This window comes from Tenrec ecaudatus, chromosome 4 (genome assembly GCF_050624435.1).
Source record: "Tenrec ecaudatus isolate mTenEca1 chromosome 4, mTenEca1.hap1, whole genome shotgun sequence".
NCBI lineage: Eukaryota > Metazoa > Chordata > Mammalia > Afrosoricida > Tenrecidae > Tenrec > Tenrec ecaudatus.
Genome location: NC_134533.1, coordinates 36,163,923 through 36,184,131, shown reverse-complemented (window position 1 = coordinate 36,184,131; position 20,209 = coordinate 36,163,923). Strand labels below are relative to the sequence as shown.

The following is a 20,209-nucleotide window of genomic DNA, read 5'->3' as shown; positions in this document are numbered from 1 at the left end:
CGCCCAGCGAGCAGGGATTGCGTTTTCCTCCCACTTCATTCCTGATCAGAGATTGTTCATTTGTGAATGGGTGGCTGTACGAACTTGCTTCTTACCTATGAAAATCGAACCTGGGACTCTCGAATTGCCAACGACCTTGGCTTTCACTGAAAAGAGTAGGGCCGTGTGCCTTGGAGTCCTGGGTGGAAGGACACGTTCTTTTGCTGTTTCTTGAGTCTTTCTTCCTATGGTAACTTTCTGATCTGCCTTCTCACACGGTATCAGTCTAAGGGTCACCGACTGACGGGGTTGTTTGCTCCCCTGACAGATCATGATTCTGGAAGGAAGTGGTGTAATGAATCTCAACCCCAGCAACAACCTCCTCCATCAGCAACCGGCCTGGACAGACAGTTACTCCACGTGCAATGGTAAGAGGCCCCGAGTACCATGCCATCCCCCGGAGGAGTCTCCTCGTACGTCATGTTAGAAAAACACGGGTTTTATTTTATGGGCAGTATGGGGACCGGGGGGCATGGATAAAATTCTAGAAGGTGATGTTCCCTGTAGGCTTCCCCATCCCTGGGCTCCAAAGGGAAGCGTATTTAATGTTTCTGAGCATATCTTCTCCATCCTCAAGGTGTTGGGTTGGCAGTCTGGTAGAGAAGCTGGTAAGAGATGGCCAAAGGGCAGGCTACGTGTTAAAGCTTTTCAGAGTGTTTAGCTGAGATACCAATATAGGAAAGGGGAGGTGTATGTGTGTGTGTGCACATGTATGTGAGCACACAGCATAGAGCTTGAGGAGGGGGGAGGGAAACAGCAGCTTCATCTTTATGTGTAATCTTCCGGTGACTTACTTCCCTATGTGAAGGCAGGAGGAGGTTTGTCAGGCTACCAGGAGCTCTGCTTTAATCTAGAACATTCTGATGGGAGGAATGGATAGATATCATCTTGAACATCATGGTGGGGCTTAGAGAGGATTTAGTGATTGAACCTGCAGCTTATCATCAAAGCAGAATTGAAGACAGTTGTTGCTAAATCAAGGCCCCCAAATCCCAAAGAAGTTAATCCTAAAAGCAGTCAAGTCAGGCAGGCAGCTGGCTGTGCATCTGAGAGGCCAGAGAAGTCCTGGCTTTATTACAGCCAGACCCGCTGCTGATCCTGAAGCAAGAGAATGCTGCTCTTGTTTCCCTCAAACCAAACCAAACCCACTGCCGTTTGAGTCGATGCCAACTCAGAGGGACCCTGTATGACAGAATAGAACTGCCCCTGTGGGCTTCTGAGACTTTCAATCTTTATGGAATCAGAAAGTCTCGTCTTTCTCCTGAGTCATGGCTGGTGGGTTCGAACCCTTGCCTTGATGGTTAGCAGAGTCTGAGGAGCAGGAGTGAGAGGAACATGCCTGCTGCTGTGTAGTCAGTTCTGACTCATAGCAACTCCATAGGACAGAGTTGAACTGCCCCCCCCAGGGGGTTCCAAGACTGTCATCTTCATGGAAAGAAAGGCCACATCTTTTGCCCATGGACTGGCAGGTGTGTTTGAGTCACCCCCCTGTAGGGTAACAACCCAGAGCCCCATCACTGTCCCACCAGGCTGAGCATACCATGGGAGGTTCGATTCTCCAGCACCCAGCAGATGCATGTGAAAGTCTCTCCCTTCTCATCGGGAAGCCCAGACACACAATTTGAAACAGCCAAGCTTCCTGTCACCATCTCCCTTCCCACCAAACCTCTGTCCTTTCTGAGCAGTGACATTTTCTGTCCCAGGACTCCCTGTGGGCACACAGAAAGATGGTTCCAAACAGAACAAGAACCTTCTCTAGACCGGACACATTTTGGCGTCCCAGGGCTCTGGGCCCCAGATAAAGGCAACATCGTCCCTTTTGTTTGCTTTGGAGAAAGCTGGAGGGATGCAGTTAAAAGAGAGTGAACTTTAGGAGCCAATTTTATTTCTTAACTCCCAAAGGGCACCCCCCCCCCAAAAAAAAACCCCAACACAAATCCTGAGCACAATTGATAAGGAAAGGCAGATAAATCAAATAACAAAAGAATAGCTGAACTCATGAGATTTTCACTATTTCTCCAGAAATTTAGGAACTTGATGATAGGTCTCCTGGCTCAGGCAGCCTAGGCTCAGGTAGACACAATTCTCTGGTTCTTCTATTTTTGCTAGGATGCAGTGCCAACAACGACCCTTTCATTAGATCAGTCTACCCCCGAAGAAGAACATATGTCAGCTCTGTTGTTGCCTTGATTTGCAAATCCAGCACTGCACGGGTGCACAGCCACGGAGACATTATCGTGAAGAATAGATCAGATATGGAGAGTCACAGAACATATGCCGCATCCCGGGACAGCCCTGTGTAAGACACTAAGAAATGGAAGGGACAGCACACACATCCAGGCTGGGCTTTGGTGTGTGTACATTTGGAGACGCTACTTGACAGCAAAGATATTGGGATGGATTTTTCCAATCCCTTCCCTCACCTGCTGTAGTGGCGTCCCCTTTTAGGGCCCCAGGAGAGGGGTTAGGGCCCCTTCTGCTAAGCAGAGAGATATGAGGAGCGAGACATTCATGGTGAAGTGAGCCGCAGCATTGCCAGTGATTGTCTCACCTGTGTTTTCAATGATCGACTTCCAGTTTCTCGTGGTTTTCAACTTGGAAGAAGTGCGTGGGTTCTGAGGGAGGCAAGCAGGAGTGTGCTTGCCAGTCTGCCTCCCATGGCCTCTCCTCCGGGGGTCTTCCGAGCAGGCCACGAGCACTGAGCTGGCCGGCACCTTGCCACTCTGAGGGTGCCTCATACCGGTAGCGTCAGCATCACCTGGTTACCGATTCGAAGTCCCTCCCCAGGTTCCCTGAGCCAGAATTTTCATTTTAATAACAGTCCCTCGTGATTCAAATCACATTCAAGTTTGAAGCGTGCTGATCTTAGCATGACCTTGAAGGAAAAGGGTAACAATGGTTTCCTGGCCCCCTGGACCATCTTTTCGGTCCATTCTGGAGTTTGTGGATTATCGATGTGCAAGTTGAACGGGGGGCCTGTGTCTTTCCCTGGCCCCTATCTCGCACCTGTCCCCGGGGAGAGTGCCTCCCCTTGGTTTCTGCTTTCACGGGGACTACGACTTCTGTGAACTCTGTCAAGTGGCCGTAGAGGCTTCCCCCTAGATTTGGGCCAGCTATCCATGTAATGGATGAAGCAGGCATGAGAAAGTGACATGCGTAGATTGCGGCACGCGCTGGCTGGGCTCAGCCATTCATGTTGGCTTGGACGAACTTCGCGTCTCCACTGGCATTTGAATGAGCCATCCTGTGAATGCACCTCACAACTTTTTTTGGGTTGTTTCTATGTTATTCTTCATCAGCAGTGAATTCGGTTGGATGGATACATAGCGAGCGCTTACATAGCAAAGATCCAGAGGAGGTCAAGAGATAAGGTGGAGTCCAGGGCCTTGACTTTGAGCATATCATCTATGAGGTCAAATAAGACAGTGAAGAGAGGTTTATCCCACCACCCCACTGATGTGAGGAGCCCACTCACGCTCACTCACTCACAGCCATCAATAGCGACCCTACAGGACTGGGCAGAACTGTCCCCCTCCACCCCGAGGGTTTCAGAGTTGACAGCTCTTCATGGGAAAAGACAGCCTTACCTTTCTTCTGCAGCGTGGCTGGTGGGTTTGAACTGCTGACCTTGCAGGTAGTTAGTGACCTGCTACATAAGGACCGACCATGACAAAAGCCACTAGTAGAAATAACAAGAGATTCAGAAGTGTATGGGCCTTTGGCGTCTGCAGAATCAGCGGTGGCTTTGTGCGGTGGTTGGAGTTTGAAGAGGCAGCAATAGGTAGAATAGAAACTGGTCGAAGGAACTGAATAGAAACAGGGCAAAAGTCACAGGGGACTTGAGGAGGAGTTGGTGAAAAGCCTAAAGGCCTGGCGGGGTCGTGTTGTGCCCGATGCCAGTGAACAGTGGGGCAGGGACTGAAGGTGTCTGGGTAGGGCAGTGACATCATAGTAGCTCTAATAACCAGTGTGGGGCAGCGGGGGTGGGGAGTGGGCACTGGGGTCGCAGTACACTTAGCAGGTGACCAAGCTGAACCATTGTGGCAAGAAGCGAAAGGGCTGCGGAGAAAAGCACCTTCACCTCAGGCCTTACCTTTGATCAAAACGGATTTGAGTCTTAGGTATGTATATGTGTGTGGGAGCGAGACAGGAAAGGGAGAGAGGAAGGAGGAGGCCGGGAAAGAGCTATTTGGGTGTGGATAACAAATGAATGACCTGCCATTGCTGGAGGGTCGCTATGGGTCAGGATCGACGGGATGGCAGGTGGCAGTGAGATTTGGTTTTGTTTTACATTTTAGGCATAGCAATGCTGTTATGGTGCAACTTTTGCACGTGGGGAGAAGACTTTCAGAGACTCTGAAGTTGTGCGTCCTCATCAAGCACCTGGTGGTGGTGGTGGTGGGTGCAGTCAGTTGACTGTCTCCTCAAAACCCCAGGTGGCAAAGCACAGCTTCCCCATAGGGGTTTCTGAGCTGTAATCTGTATGGGAGCAGATCACCCGGTCTTTTGCCCAAGGTGTCAATGGGTGAGTTCAAGCTGCCAACCTTTACAGTTAGCAGCTGAACACTTAACCACTGGGCCACGAGGGCTCCTAACCAGGCGCCTGGGGGAGTGTAGTGACATGCTAGGGGCAGGGCATGAAGATGCACGGGGGCTAACTGATTGGCTTCCGTGATTCAGTGAGCCTTTTCCAGAGCCTGTCTTCTGCTCCCACCCCCTTCACAGATAGATGCTCACAGGTGCGCACGTCCTAGGACGTCCAAGGTCAACAGTGCATCACCATGTCTGACATGATTCCCCAGGCACAGCCACAAGTCACTCAAGGGGTGACCTTTCTCTCTTTTGCAGTTTCCAGCGGGTTCTTTGGAGGCCAATGGCATGAAATCCACCCTCAGTACTGGACCAAGTACCAGGTGTGGGAGTGGCTCCAGCACTTTCTGGACACCAACCAGCTGGACGCCAGCTGCATCCCTTTCCAAGAGTTCGACATCAATGGCGAGCAACTCTGTAGTATGAGTTTGCAGGAGTTCACCCGGGCGGCGGGCACGGCGGGCCAGCTCCTCTACAGTAACTTGCAGCATCTCAAGTGGAATGGTGACTATCACTTCTCCCTGCCTGCCGCGAGCCAGCCGGGACTGCGAGGCTCCACGGCCAAGTTCTCTTTCCCAAGGCAGGGAAGTAGAGGGAGGTGAAAGAACAGGAGCGAAGCCTATGGGTGTGAGGTGTGTCTGATCCTTTGCAAACACCTGTGTGTTGATACGTGGACCTCACCCCTTACAGTGATGGGAACGTTCAGGGAGACAGGGACCAGCTAGACATTTACAGAAGACTTACTTGCCTGGCAGGAAACCTTATTTTTCTTTCCTTGCACGATGGTTTGGTCCTTTCATTTCTAATGTGTTATGCATTCAAGTGTTAAAAAAGAATGTTCTTAGGAAAGTTATCCACATTGTTGTGCATGTCATCAAGTCGATTCTGACGCAGGGCAGCCCGAGAGGACAGGGTAGAATGGCTCATTGGGTTTCCTGGGATGTTATTTTTAGAGGATCAGAACTGTCCCCGCACAGGAACTGCAGGGTAGGTTTGAACCGCCAACCTTTTGGTTAGTAGTCTAGCACAGATTACTGTGCCACCAGGGAGGGACCTCTGGATGGGGACTGAGGCAGTTAGGCAGCACCAGATGGAGGTTTGTGTTCTGGTGGGAGAGAAGGCGTACAGGGCTGCTGCCGCCTCTCAAACAGGTGTGCAAATCAAAGCAAGGGTTGGGCGCTGGTGTGGACACATGCAAGTTATTTCCTCAGTGCTTTCTGGAATCGGGACCCCTTAGAACACCCCCCAAATGTTTCTCTCCAAACCTCAACCAGCACAGGGGCAGGCCCCGTGAGTGTGTCCTCCAACACGCACACTCCATACTGACCAGGAAGTCCCTGCAGGAGAGACAGCCCATTCTGAAGAACAACTTTGACCAGTTGCCCTGATAATGGCTGTGAAAAATCAGCTTCTCGAAGAGTTATGGGCATCTTGTGATATGGGGGATGGGGAGCTGGCAAAGACACACCCATGCGTATTAGTAGAACCTGGCCTTGGGCAGCTAGCTGGTGGTGGGCAGCACAGTCTCCAGGGCTGGGAACAGGCTTCCACGCTGACAGCTGCCTTTGGCGCTGCGAACTGCCATCTGCCTGTGGAGCTGGAGCTCTGGTGGCCACTGGCGATGACCTCATGGCGATGACCTCATCCAGCTCCCTGCCACTCCCTTCTTCCCACCCACCGCACGGCGGTGGGTGCTCACATTTTTGTTTTTTTACTAGACCCAAACCAAACAAGGCTCTATAAATAACCCCTAGGACTCTTCAGAAAGAGTAGACTTACACTTGAAGAATTAAAAACATTTACCTCCATACTTCCAATTAAAGGCACTCCTTTAAAGCGTTGCCCTGGCAGGCAGGTCAAGGACGCGCTGTGGCCACCCTTGACCTTTGTGACTAGCTGACCTCACAGCTTGTCACTGTGCCTTGGGATGCTTTGAATAGCCAGCCAGACTCCTCACCCTCCCACCCCCACCATGGTTTTGTTGCTTGACTTTTGGTAGAGACTTTACATCTACGTACATTCATTGTTTACTTATCCGGGACGTGAAGTGAATGGATTTTGCTTAGAAGCAAAGGAATACTATTGTACCCATTTTAGATGTAGAAACTGAGGGTCAAGATAGCTAGGGGACTGACCTTTTCCCCTGAGATACTTACAATCTGCGTGTGTGTGTGTGTGTGTGTGTGTGTGTGTGTGTGTACGAGCTTTGATACACAATAGAACCAGAGAGGGATTGTAAGCAAACATTGCTAGTGTGCTGAAGGCAGGAAAAGGGGAAGCATCATGATATTTATCAAGATATACTTCATAGATCGAATCTAATTAAGATTTTTTTAAAAAAACCAAACTGTTGCTGTTAAATTGTCGTGGTGCCCCCGTGTGAGTCAGACTAGAACTGGGCTCCATGGAGTTTTCAGTGGCTGATTTTTTGGAAGTAGATCACCTGGCCTGTCTTCCAAGGAGTCTCTAGATGGGCTCAAACTCCCAACCTTGCTATTTGCAGCTATGCCTGTGAAACATACACACATCACCCAAGGGATTCACGAACCAAGATGGGCTTGATTAAATTTAACATCCAAGAAGAAGGGAGCTAGTTCAATGAAAATCGCTCTTTCGATATTTCCATTTGCTCTGTGTGTCAGATCTTAGCATTACAAAGGACCTTTGAGGTCACCTAGTGACCTCAGTTTAATCCCCGATGTTTAGAGATGAGGAAACCGAGCTCTGGAGAAGTCAGAGACCTCACAGCTAATAGTGGAAAAACTGGTCTTCTGACTTCTGGAGTTCTCTTCTGCCACACTGGATGCCTGTCTATGCAATTCCCAACAATTCCATGGGACGTGGATTTCCAAACAGCTGCTCTTCAGGGGCTAGGAGGCCCAACTTGAGTTAGCACGGGCTGAGAAGGAAGGCCTGGCCCCCACGCAGACAGGCAGGGAAGCTTGTGGAAGCTCTTCAAAGAGGCCAGCTCTCACTTGGTCAGGATCAAACTTTGGCTCCATCTGGACCCTACTGACTTTCCCAATCTGTCCCTCACAGGCCAGTGCAGCAGTGACCTGTTCCAGTCCACACACAATGTCATTGTAAAGACCGAGCAAACTGGTGAGTAGTTCGGGTAGCAGCAGACCAGGGAAGCCATCCCCAAAAGAACAACCCAGTAGGGGCAAGAGTGAGTGCTTGGGGGAGAGTGGAAGCCAGCATTTTGCTGGGGAACCAAGGAGACTTCTTCCCTGGTGGTCTCCACTGGGCCATCCCACCAGGAGCCTTCTCCCTTGACCTCGGGGCTGCTGACTGCCAGCCAGCTATTTCCGATTTATGGGCTGAGGGTGAGCAGCCCCCCTGCGCATTCTTCTCTGCCTCCCACTGATCAGGCAACATGCAGCTCCCTTGCGAGGAAGCATCTAAGGAGGGTTGCTCTTCTTCTTCCTGCAAAGAGTGAGGGATTGGACTCGGCAGAGGAGGCGGAGAAACTCCTCCTTCTCCTTCACCCCCCCCCCCCATGGAAGAGGATGCTGACATTGTAGTTGATGTCACTTTGGGAACCCCTGGGAGTTCACGTAGGGATAGCCAACGGCAGCCGTGGAACCAAATTCATGGGGCATTTTGATAAGAAAGTTCATATTCTGTACCCCATTTCCGAGTAGGGGTCTTGGAGTTCCATGGTGTCTGCATGTAATGTTGTTCTCTCTTCCCTTCCGAGTCGCCTCTCTTTGCCCTGTGCCGTCTCTCTCCCATGGGAGGTCCCCTCTCAGTTGGACTTAGAGGGGCAAGAACTGCCTCGGGGGAAGGACTGCTGCACTGGGTCTGCGCCACTCGGAGCTCCTTGCATGTTGACCTTTAATCCATGACCTCGCATCACCAGCCAGGACAAACTAGCCAGCTGTGTTGCTGAAGATTTTCCAGGGCTCCTGGGTCCTTTTGTTAGATCCACATCCCTAAGACTGAGGTCCCTATAGGGTCGAGCCCGGCCATTAGTTGAGAAAAAAACAATAGTTGCTAAGCATGCCAATTCGCCACTCCTAGCCCTTCCCTGCCCCACCAGACACCAGGAGCTGGGAGCCTGGAATGGTCTCTGCTCTTCCAGGAGGCCTGCCTGCCCTAGAGATGGGACCCAGGGCTTGGCCAAGAGGATAGGAGGCCTCCCCTGGGTGAGCTGACATGTCCCCAACTGGAGGAGCCAGGGATAGTGTTGGAGAGGGCCCAGCTAACTGGATAATCCCTTCTTGACCATCCCGACCTGCTTGTGTTGACAGTTTGGAAAAGCTCAGCTGAAGGGTGGAGGAGGAGGTCCACCCTGGGAGGAGGGGAGAAAGAGGCTCATGGGTGGGGGGCCAACACCCCCACCTTCTTAGGCTCCATTTGTTTTCAGAGACAACAACAGGTGTACGAGGTGACCAAACAAGGAGAGAGGGTGTAACCCCAAGAGACTGGGCTTGGGGTGTCCAAACACGTAGCTATTAGTTAGAATACCAGCTAAATCCCTGTGTCGTAAACAAGCGGACTTAGCCAGTGAGTCAGGGTTTGTATCATTCATGCTGTAAAAACAAAATGAAACTGGGCCAGCAGCTTACCTACCTGGGCCCCAAGCTCCAGGACCTGGGCAGGAGGGTTGCTGAGGGCAGACCTGGTCTGTGAAGAGGCAAGAGCAGGAAGCTTCTCCAGGGGACGAGGTGCTGCACACCAGCTTGGAGATGCTTGGCCAGCCAGGAAAGGGGAGGCTGCTGCTGGCACGCAGCCCAGACGGAGCACTGAGTAGGAGCAGGGCTTTATTCTGGGGTAGGTGGAAGGGGGTTTCCTCTGAAACCAAAATATGAAGGGTTAATGTGAGTGGGGTGTGCTGACAGAAGTGGGTGGGTGGGTGGTGGAGGACAGAGAGAGAGAGAGAGACAGAGAGAGAGAGAGAGAGAGAGAGAGAGAGAGAGAGAGAGCGCTTCTCTCTGAAATAAAGCCATGGTGTCCACTCTTAAGACATTTGATTTTGTAACATTTTCTCCTCCGCATCCCGCCCCCCCCCCCCAATTTGACTTTGAGAATTTTACATCACCCCCGAAACTGATGGAAGGGACCCCGGAGGAAAGGGGTTGCCCCTCAGCTTGGGGTTGAGACCTTCTCTCTGGAGTTCACGAAGCTGCCCGACCAGATCTTATCTGAAACAAACATCTTTCATTCTCCCAAGAACAACATTAGTAGGAAAAAACAAAAACGAAACAAAACAAACCCACGAGTCTTTCATTGTGAATTCATTCAAGACTTTTGTTTCTTGGCGTCAAAACACTCGGGGATGGGAGAGTAGGCTTGGGGGCCCCCCTCCGGTCACATGCAGGCTGAGACAGTTCGCAGGGCCCCAGTCACGGGTGTCGGACAGATTTCCCCTGCTCTCAAAGCAACACCGGTATGAAACTCACGGCCAGGGCTGCCGCAACACCCTTATCTCTTCAACTTGGACAAAAAGGGAGAGAACGTGAACCCGGGACATGTGACCCGAGCTCTCTCTGAGGCCCGGCCCCTCCCTGACAGTGTTGTCTGAAGAGCAAGCCGCGAGGTAAGGGGAAAGGATCGCTGAGCTGCCCTGTTTCCTGTCCTTTTAGACCCTTCGATCATGAACACCTGGAAAGAAGAAAACTATTTATACGACACCAACTATGGGAGTGCAGTAGGTAACTAACTCCCCAACCCGCCACGCCCGTCTCCATCCTGCTCCTGGGCCACGGCGCACGCAGCGTCCTAGCGAGGAGGCGCCTCCTCATTCCCTTTATCTTCTCGTTGCCACAGATTTGTTGGACAGCAAAACGTTCTGTCGGGCCCAGATCTCGATGACAGCAACCAGTCACCTCCCTGTGGGTAAGTTGTCCTGACCGAAGCTGAGCGTGCCTCAGGCCAGAGCAAACTAAGGATCGGTGCCAAAGACCAGCCCCTCACGCTGCCAGGGTGTTGGAGTCTTTCTCCCGAAAGCCTGGGCAAAGAGTGGGGTTAGCCATTGAGAAGGCATCTGATTGTGAAGCCCTTCTAGACTGGGTCGTGGAACCTGACCCGAGGGGCGTCTCCGGCACAGTTGTTTATCGTGAGTGAAGTGAGTCACACTCCAAGCTTGTTGACTCTTCCTCTCTTTTCAACAAAACCTGGTTCTGAGGAAACTACCTATTTATGCTGTTGGTGTGCTCAGACGATATTCAGACGTTGGCATCCATATGGGTGGGGAGGCTGTGCTTGATTTTCAACAAACTGCCTTTGGCTTAGGTGAAAGGGTGTCTAACGGTAGAATTTCAGGGTAAATGATGTGGTGGGGCTCTCTGGGTGGAGGGGTAGCAATCAGAAGTTTCTGGAATCCTCCCCAAGCACACGAATCTGCCACTTTTAATGTCTGACCCCGATGGCTCCTCAGGGCTCTCCCGTCGTTGAGAATACCTGTAAGTCGTGAACTGTGTTCACGTTAGTTGCATCTAATCTTCACCTTTTTGTGAAGATTGGATTCAACGGGAGGCTCTGCATTCTGCCAATCAAGGCTGCACCAAGCCAAGGGACAGCCTGCCGGAAGCGTGGAAGGAAGTCCTGCCGAGAAGTCCCTTCACGAGTGGATGCCCTGTGGGGCGGAGTACATTGAGGGTTCATGCGGTCCCTCCACCTGGGGCTACCTTCTGGGTCTGCTAGACATCAGACGTGTGTTCTCTTCTCTTGGAGCGGGCTCCCGAGCAGATTCAAATGAGTCTTGGTGAAAGAAAGCATGAAGTGAAACAACGATGCCTCCACCCAATATAAAAAACAAACAAACAAACAACCAAATGCTCCCTGGGCCAAGCCATCCTTAACAGTTATCATGTTTGAGCCATGGTTGCAGTCATGGTGTCAGTCCGTCTCTTTGGCTCACCCTCTCTTTTATCAAGCATGATAACCCTTAGCGAGGGACTGGTCCCCCTGGATGAATCTACCCCAAGTGCATGCGACCATTCTCGTTAGCCGTGTTTCTACGGAGCATGCTGGTGATGCTCCTTCGTCGGCTCCATAACTGAAGGCAGCAGTTCTTCGTTGCCTTGCCTCGTGCCTCGGCCAGCATGAAGACACTGCGGCGTGGGTCAGGCGACCCTTCCTCCTCCAGGTGACACCTTGGCCTTTCACTGCTTTTAAAGAGACCTTCTGCAGCAGATTTGCCCAATGCAACACAGCATCTGATTTCTTCACTGCTGTTTCCATGGACTTGATTGTGGATCAAGAAAAGGGGGAATCCTTGACAACTTTGACGGTTCTACCTTTATCAGGATGTTGCTTAATTAATCCAGTTGTAAAGATTTTTTTTTGAGATGTAATCCATACCGAAAGCCTTAGCCTTTGAGCTTCATCCGTAAGGGCTTTGAGTCTCCTGGAACGGAGATTAAGAATGGGTTGCACTACGCTCTGCCCCACCTGCAGCAGTGTGCGTCAACGTGTTTACGGAAGTTCCGGAGTAGATAAGCACTGACAGGATCTGCCATGCATTTGCCATTCTGGGGGAACTGGGATCACCTGGGGGAACAATTCTGTGGCCTGGTTGACACCTGGTCATGAGCAAGGGTTCCAGGGCTGAGGAACGCTCCCTTGGCCTTCCTCTTGAACTTCATAGGGTGGAACCTTCCACGTCCTTTTGGCTTAGTCTTGACTTGCGGCACAAAATTCCAATTAAGCACAAGGTTTAACCACTTCCCGAGTCTTGGCCGTGTGAGGTCTCGACGCACCTAGGAAATGTCAAAGGGCTCAGCCGGGCTCTGTTGTCCTCAGTGCCGGCCCATCCTTTTCCTTACTCTATCATGACTAATCTTCCAGAATCTCAGAAGTGACGAGGCTGTAGAAGCTGGATTCTGCTTTCATCCCTGCAGTCGTGGGTAATTCACCATCACCTGGATCCACCTGCTGTGTATTTGAGTGAAGCACTTGTTGTTGAGCCAACTCTGTGTGGCTCTACGTGTGTCAGAGACCTGCACTCTGTAGCGGGTTTGGATGGCTTACGGAGATTCCCAGGCTTTTCTCCCACATCCAAGGAATACTCACGATCACGGAGTCTTTCCGACTCCTGGCGATCCTACAGGACAGAGTAGAACTGCTCCGGTGGGTTTCTGAGACTGTGAGTCTTTACAGTGAGCGTCCCGAAGCGCAATCTACTACACCACACTACCAGGCTCCCACCGGAGAGAAACAGTGCTCTCAAGATGGGCTATCTCCACGTTCCCTTACTTCCCTGCCCCTATTCCTGTCCTGTCAGTACGACCCACGTTGGAGAAAGAGAGACGTAGCCCATGTGCTCTATGGAAGGGATCACTGAACACTTTCATTCGGGGTCTGAGGTTGATAAATCCTTTGGAGAAGGAAGCTCAGTCACAGGCCCCTCCTTCCCCCGCTCTTAGTAGGCTCTTTAATCATAGCCTCATTCACTGCAACTCACTACCATCAAGCCTGTGCTGATTCTCGTGACCCAGTAGGACAGGCGAGAGCTGCCCCTGTGGATTTCCAAGACTGCAAATTTCCAGGAGAGCAGGAAGCCTCATCTTTCTCCCTAATCCCAACTACGCTTGGGCCCATTCCTTTCCAAATAGGTTCATCTCTGTTCGAGGGGGCCGGAGTCCCCTCCCAAAGACCTTTGCCAGGTGCCTGAGTTTTTAGATTTCAAACTCCCGCAAAAGAGAACACACTGCGATCCGGGCGATGGCAGCCCTACAGGACGGGGTAGAACTGCCCCTGTGGGTTTCTGAGCCTGTTAGCTCTGGGGAGCACAGCGCCCCATCTTTCTCCCCTCCCCGTAAAAGTGAGTGCATTGAAGTACCTTCCTATGCTTTCAAACACGTTGCAAGGCGAGCTGAGGCTCGGCCGGCTCACCATAAACTGATGCCCTCCATGATAAGAGGCAGGTGGGGAAGCGGGCCCTGTTTTGATTTCTTGTCATCTGCCCATTTCATAAAATGGCTGCCGTCACCAGTGTTCCTGATCTGCCCGATAACAGCCAGCCAATCACGCCAACTCAGGCCTGATGTGTTTATCCCTTGACTTGTTGAGCCTAAAGCTAGGGTGGCACGCGGTCTATTATAACACTGAAATTTGTATATCCCGTAAAAAAAAAAAAGGCTCCCAGCTGACTCATATGCAAATGCGCCTAATCTTTGCTTCTTGCGAAGCAGCTTAGCTGAAGTCATGCTTTGGCGCTTGCATCAGGAGCCCCAGGCTCAGTGCAGCCTTGGCTGCAGCGCTGCCCCTGCCCGGAATGGACCTGGCTCTGCAGTGCTGGGAGCAGATGGGAAGGCCAGGCTGGAAAACTTCCCCCAGAGCAAGCTATTCTTTTATAAGACAGAATCCTTTAACGACATGACTCACTTCAAAGATCATGACTTTTATTTGGGGGTGGGGGGAAGAAAGGTGTAAGGTGTAAGGTGTGTGTGTGTGTGTGTGTGTGTGTGTGTGTGTGTGTGTGTGTGGTGGTGGTGGTGGTGGTGGTGGTGGTGGTGGTGGTGGTGGTGGTGCAGGGAGCAAATGATTTTGGTGTTTTGTGGTGTCCCAGCTTGCCCCAGCACATCAGGGAAGGGGTGACAAACAGATCTAAACTGGAAGAAAGTCGAGTTCTCTTTTGCCGTTGGGGTTTTTTTCCTTTACAAGAGGATGATAATGTTTTGACATGAGGATTTTTTTTACCCCCTCCAACCTGGATCTGTCCTAAGTCTCTTGCTAGTGAATGCTCCACAGAGTTTCATAGGCTGTCACCTTTGTGGACGTAGAGAGCCAGCCCCTTTGTTCTGCAGACTGGACAGATTTGGACCCTCCTACAGGGAACAGTCAAGCAATTTGGGGGGGATGAACCATCAAGCAATTTTGGCTGATTTTTTTTTCCCTGGTCTTTTCAAAGCTGGAATGGGTCACTCTAGCCGAGATCCCCTGGCTGGCAGCTGATGAGAGTTTGGCTTGTGTTCAATGAATGCCTCACTGGTCCAAGAGAAAATTCTGTCTTGGTCTTGCCAGCCTGGGCATGTAAAGTGGGTTTCAAGCCTCTGGAATTGATAACGAAATGTCACGAGTGTACACATGCGTGTATTTTACTGAGGAAAATAAGCCAAGGTTTCCCCCTTACTCGCCAAAGTACCTAAACCCAAAATATCGGTTCCCGTTCAGCTTAGAACCGTTAACTAATAGGCTGGTTACTAGTAAGAAGCCCCTCCTGGTGGTGTCTGGGGCTGCTAACTGCCAGGTCAGTCGTTCAAACCCACAAGTCACTCCATGGGAGAAAGATGAGGCTGTGAGTTCCGAGGACGATCTCTGACTGTGTCGTACAGGGTTGTTATGGGTCAGCATCGTCTCACTGGCAGTGGGGCTGGTGAGTCAAATCTGAGACACACTTGGGGTTTTCTTGAACTTAGCCTGGCTCTGACATAATGGCCCTGCATCTCTCCTGGATGCCATTTGCACTGAGCTTTGCTTGTGGCCCGCTGGGTAAACGCTGCTCTTTGTCTGCAGAACAACGTGGCCCTGTGAGAGTGATGGATCACTTGGAAACCGGGGTGGGTGCCAGAGCTGGCGCAATATTGTCACATCCTGATGGGATGTCGCAACCCCACCTCGCTCTGCAGCTGGCGGGGAGGGAGAGTGAGGGCACCTTGCCTTTCCTGTGAATTCGTTCTTGTAGGTTTCAGAGTAAACCGAGACAAGTGTGCAGGAGAGAAATTCCTAACCAGGGTGAGAGGCTTCTCTTCAGTGCAGACCGTGTAAGAGCCCTCCCCTCCTCCTGGCTGCTGGGACGCTTGTGAGGAGCGTTTGGAGAAACCTGTTGGGAGACCTGAGTCACGGCCAGCTGGGAGGTCAGAATCATCCAGTGGTGCCTCCCTCCCCCACCTCCCACCCTGGAAAACCTACTGAGGGGTTAGAGAACTAGAGGTTCTAAGCTGGGCAAACATGTCTGATTCTGGCAGGAGGAGACTTTTGTGTAGTCTACCTATTATGCTCTCAGGTGGCCCCTTTTCTTGGGAGCAGCACTGCTTAGTGGTGAAGCCTCTAGATCAGTCGTTCTCAACCTGTGGGTCGAACGACCTTTCACAGGGGTCGCCTGAGTCATAACAGTAGCAAAATGACCGTGATCAAGTAGCAACGGAAGTAATTTTATGGCTGGGGGTGTCACCACTGCACGAGGAACTGTATTAAAAGGCCACGGCATTAGGAAGCCTGGGAACCACTGCTCTAGATCCGCAGGACGCAGAAGCACATCCTGGCCTCACCCTCAGGCTGTGTGACTCTAGGGAAGTCATTCGACCCCTCTGTTTCTTGGATTCTTCTGCTGTGATATTCAGACCATGTAGTACCCCCCTCACAGCCATGTGGCGAGGGTTAAGAAGGTAATTCATGTAAAAGGCACCCTCACTGCCTGCTAGCTCTGTGGTGAGTGGGCAAGGCTCTTGGTAGATGCCATTGAGTAGCTTCCACCTGGTAGAGACCCAGTGCGGCAGAGGGCAGCTTCCCTGGAGTGTCTCCTCGGCTGTCATCTTATGGGAGCAGACCCCCAGGTCTTTGATCTGCAGAGCTGTTGCATTACTTCTGACAGCCAGCCGACCAGTCTGTCGGCTTGCAGCACTCAGCCTTTGAGGGCAACAGCTATTCCTCTTAACACACGAATGACGCAGAAACTGGTTTGAGTACTGGACCACTCTTTGAAACAACCAAACAACCACAGCAACACCTGTCTTATTGTGGTTTGAGCGGAAGTTTAGAGAAAAAATTGGCTTTCCACGGAGCCATGCAGGTGCACATTGCTCTGTGAGATGACGGCAGACCCCACCGTGTAACAGCACTCTGCTGGCTGCCTCCCCTCGCCTACCGCCTCCATCGCTGTCCTCTCTTGTCCCTGCTCCTTCCCAGACCACGTCTGAGAACCCAATGACTGCTCTGGGCCCTGCAGCCTCTGCACGCAATTGGAGGGGACCCAGAATGCCCTTGAAGAGGACACGTGGGTCCTGTGAGCGGAATCCCTGCTGTAAAGAGCCTGAAAGAGACTTGCCTGTTACTGGCACAATCTCTTCATGGATTGACTCATGTGGAGGGACTGTTCTGTGCGAAACTTTGGATTGTGGGATGTGTAGGTTTCATTCATATTTTTGATAAGACTACCAACCAAAGTGTCCCATGCTCCCCCCAGCCACCACACCCCCCTAGCCCCAAACATCCCTAGATATCTCGTTTTCTCTCCGTGAAGTCTTGTTTCATAGATCTACCTCTGTCGTTTCCTCTTAGGTGACAGTTTGCAAGGGTTACCATGAGTCATTTGTTAAAACAAATCTGTGTTTCCCTAGTTCACTGTGGCCCTCTGTCCCGGGCTGGGGCCAGTCAATGGTCCCTTTGTCGGGTTGATTAAAATGTAACTTTGCATGCCAAAGAAGGCACTCCTTCAGCCCAAAAGACATATTTCTTTGTTATAAATGTTAATATTTTCGTATTGTGGAAAGAAAAAAAAATAAATCCTCTAATCATCCAAATTCTTCCATGGCTTCCCACCTCGTTCACAACAAGGGCTGCAATCTTTCTACACCCCATACCACCCTCAATACTCTGAATCTCTCACAGTTCTCTGGCTTCAGCTCTGACCTCCCTCCTCCAAGGCTTTCCTCTGCTCCACAGACAGACCAAGCACATCCGGACCTCAGGGCCTTTGCACTTACTGTCACCATTCATTAGCTCTCTCTGCATCATTGGCTCTCTCAGTCAGAGAGGTCTTCTGTGACCACCTTGGATTAAGTTGCAAGTCACCCCACCTCTCTGTTTCCTCCTCTCCATTATATTTCTCTATATCACACAGTGCCTCCATTATGTTTTTGACCACACGTCAGCCTATATAGTAAGTGCGCAATACATTATGAGTGGATGGCTGAATGTGTGGATGGACGTATGAAGCGGAATTGTAGGTAATAGGTAACGTAAGCAACTCTCATCTGTCTCCTTAACAGAGTCACCTGATGTGAAAAAGGAGCAAGACCACCCTGCAAAGTCCCACACCAAAAAGCATAGTAAGTTGCCTGCTTACTGATGGCTTTTGGCCCTTCCCTCCAAGTTGAAGATAAGGGGTGACCTTTATGGTTTAGACAGACTGTCACCTTATCACCCCTGCTTGCTGCCTCCGTTTCTTCAACTGAGATTAGGCAGAGTGAGAAAGAGTTGAGGTCTTAAAACACAAGTGGTTGAACGTCGTCGTCTCCAGGGTAGTAACAAGTTGAGATAAATGCAGAGCCTTTTGGTAGCAGCCAACGCAACCCAACCCACTGCCATCCAGTGATTCCCAGTCCTAGAAGCCGAGGACAGAGTTGAGCTGCCCCTGTGGGATTCCGAGGCTGCTCTTTATGGCAGTAGAAAGTCTTGTCTCTCTTCTCAGAGTGGCTGGTGGTTTTGAACTGCTGACTTGACCGAGAAGGGTTAGCAGCCCCACTTATAACTATGACAATACCAGGGCTCTTCGTTGACCACAGTGAGAGAGACAGCCCTCTCTGTTTAATGAGGCCTGCCTGGCTTGCCACTAGGGTCAAGTCACTTCAATTTTTTGGGCCTCAGTTTCTTGATTTGTAAAAGAGTAAATATTGAATGAGCTTGTTTTCCATCGTCTTCTTGATTTCCAAGATTTGGTGACACTGGGCCCTTGCTTCCCAGCAGAGAGCATCTCCTGTTGGGTGCGAGATGTTCTAACGGAGCTACCTCTGCCCAATTCTTTGCTGTGACATAGGCTGGAAAGACGAATGAGAGAAAGAGAGAAAGAGAGAGAGAGAGAGAGAGAGAGAGAGAGAGAGAGAGAGAGAGAGAGAGAGAGAGAAAGTTGTCATTGAGTTGAGTCAGCCCCATGGCAGCTGAGCTCCGTGGGGTTTTAAGTTGATTTTTCTTTGCATAGTTTGCCAGGCCTTTCTTCTTAGTGCCCCTGGGTGGACTCCATCCAGCCTTTGGGTTGACAGTTGAGAACATTCACCATCTGACCACCCAATGACTAACCCCCCCCCCTTTCTTTCTTCTCTTCCCCAGACCCTCGAGGGACTCACTTATGGGAATTTATCCGAGACATCCTCTTGAACCCAGACAAGAACCCGGGATTAATAAAGTGGGAAGACAGGTCCGAGGGCATCTTCAGGTTCTTGAAGTCAGAGGCCGTGGCTCAGTTATGGGGGAAAAAGAAAAACAACAGCAGCATGACCTATGAAAAACTCAGCCGCGCTATGAGGTGAGCAGTTTCCTGTCTCTCAAAAGCACGAGGCCGCGGCGACCTTGGCCGGGCAGCTGGCTCACGCGCTGTGCTCTGTTGCAGGTATTACTACAAAAGAGAGATTCTGGAACGTGTGGACGGGCGAAGACTGGTTTATAAATTTGGGAAGAACGCTCGCGGGTGGAGAGAAAACGAAAACTGAGGCTGCCGATGCTTCGAACACACACACTCACACACCCCAGACGATGGCAAACCAAGCCCCCCTGGGCGTGATTATTTCAAAGACAGCGTTTCTCGGATATTTATGCACCACAGGGGGAAAAGCATACCCAAGCCCCCAAGGCACCTGCTTCTAACGGGAGGGAGGAACACTACAGTTGATGACATTATTTTGTTACTTTGAAGTATGTCCTATGTGGGGAACAAACGTACACAGTTTTCTGTGAAATACGAGGCTGTAAGAGGTTGTGATTTGTTTTCTTTGTCTTTCTTTGTTTGCCTCTATTGTGAAATCCTTTTCCGTGGCAAGAATAACTGGATGAGTAGCCTTGTGCTTCTTGCTATGAGAAAAGGGGAAGGAAAAAAAATAAATCAGAGGGCATTACATGTTTTTATACGCAGAATGATTTAGAATAAGGAGATATGTCCACGGCACCTACGCACTCATGTGGCTTTGTTGAGAGAGGAGGGCACGGTCACTAGGGTGAGCTCCAGGATCTCAAGGTCATGGGCATACACCTGGAGGATGCTGGGTAGGACAACCTGTCCTCTGGAAGCCACCGAGTGGAGCATGGGAGCTTGTGGCAGGCAGGGGTGGGGACTGTAATCTCTGTAATCACATGACTTGCAACGTTTCAATCAGTGAGAAGAATCATGGTGATGGCGGGAGGGTGCTTATGCTCATTCTGAAGTGATTGTCCTGATGCTGCCCCTCTCCACCCCCTGCCGTGGATGGTTGGTAAGAAAAAAACAGAACAGCAACAGCAAAGAAACCCCAATTGTCACCTCTGCCCACCTATCTCCTTGAGGAGCCCTGATGACACAGCGGTTCAACATTCGGCTGCTAACCAAAAGGTCAGCAGTTCAAACCCACCAGCCGCTCCATGGGAAAAAACGATGTGGCAATCTGCATTGGAAAAGATCGACAACCTGGGGGCAGCTCCACTCTATCCTGTACGGTTACTATGAGTCAGAATCAACCTCACGGCGATGGGTTTGGGTTTTCTGTTTTCACCCTTGGTTGTTTTTGTGTCAGATGCTTAAAAATAAATGGGGAAAAGGAGGTGGTGGCATGGAAGAGACTGCTGAGTTTGCTAGCCTGTTTCATTAACCCTTTGTTTTCAATCAGCACTAGTGACATGCGGGGGCTGACTCTTCTTTGTGGTAGGTCTGTCTTGTGCATGGTAG

The 20,209-nt window shown here is 50.9% G+C and overlaps 1 protein-coding gene across 4 annotated transcripts; it reads left to right on the top strand.

Moving 5' to 3' along the window:
- Window positions 1-310: 310 nt before the first annotated feature.
- On the top strand, window positions 311-19,792 carry EHF (ETS homologous factor). 4 transcript variants are annotated; one of them, XM_075548371.1, is made up of 9 exons: window positions 311-407; window positions 4,888-5,133; window positions 7,669-7,731; window positions 10,218-10,286; window positions 10,402-10,470; window positions 12,589-12,591; window positions 17,568-17,627; window positions 18,625-18,820; window positions 18,905-19,792. In XM_075548371.1, the coding sequence occupies exons 1-9, from the start codon at window positions 311-313 to the stop codon at window positions 19,002-19,004; spliced, it is 903 nt and encodes a 300-aa protein (XP_075404486.1). In that variant the 3' UTR covers window positions 19,005-19,792. The 4 variants fall into 4 exon arrangements, with proteins under 4 accessions (XP_075404486.1, XP_075404488.1, XP_075404485.1 ...); XM_075548373.1 differs by lacking the exon at window positions 10,402-10,470; XM_075548370.1 differs by lacking the exon at window positions 12,589-12,591.
- Window positions 19,793-20,209: the final 417 nt, after the last annotated feature.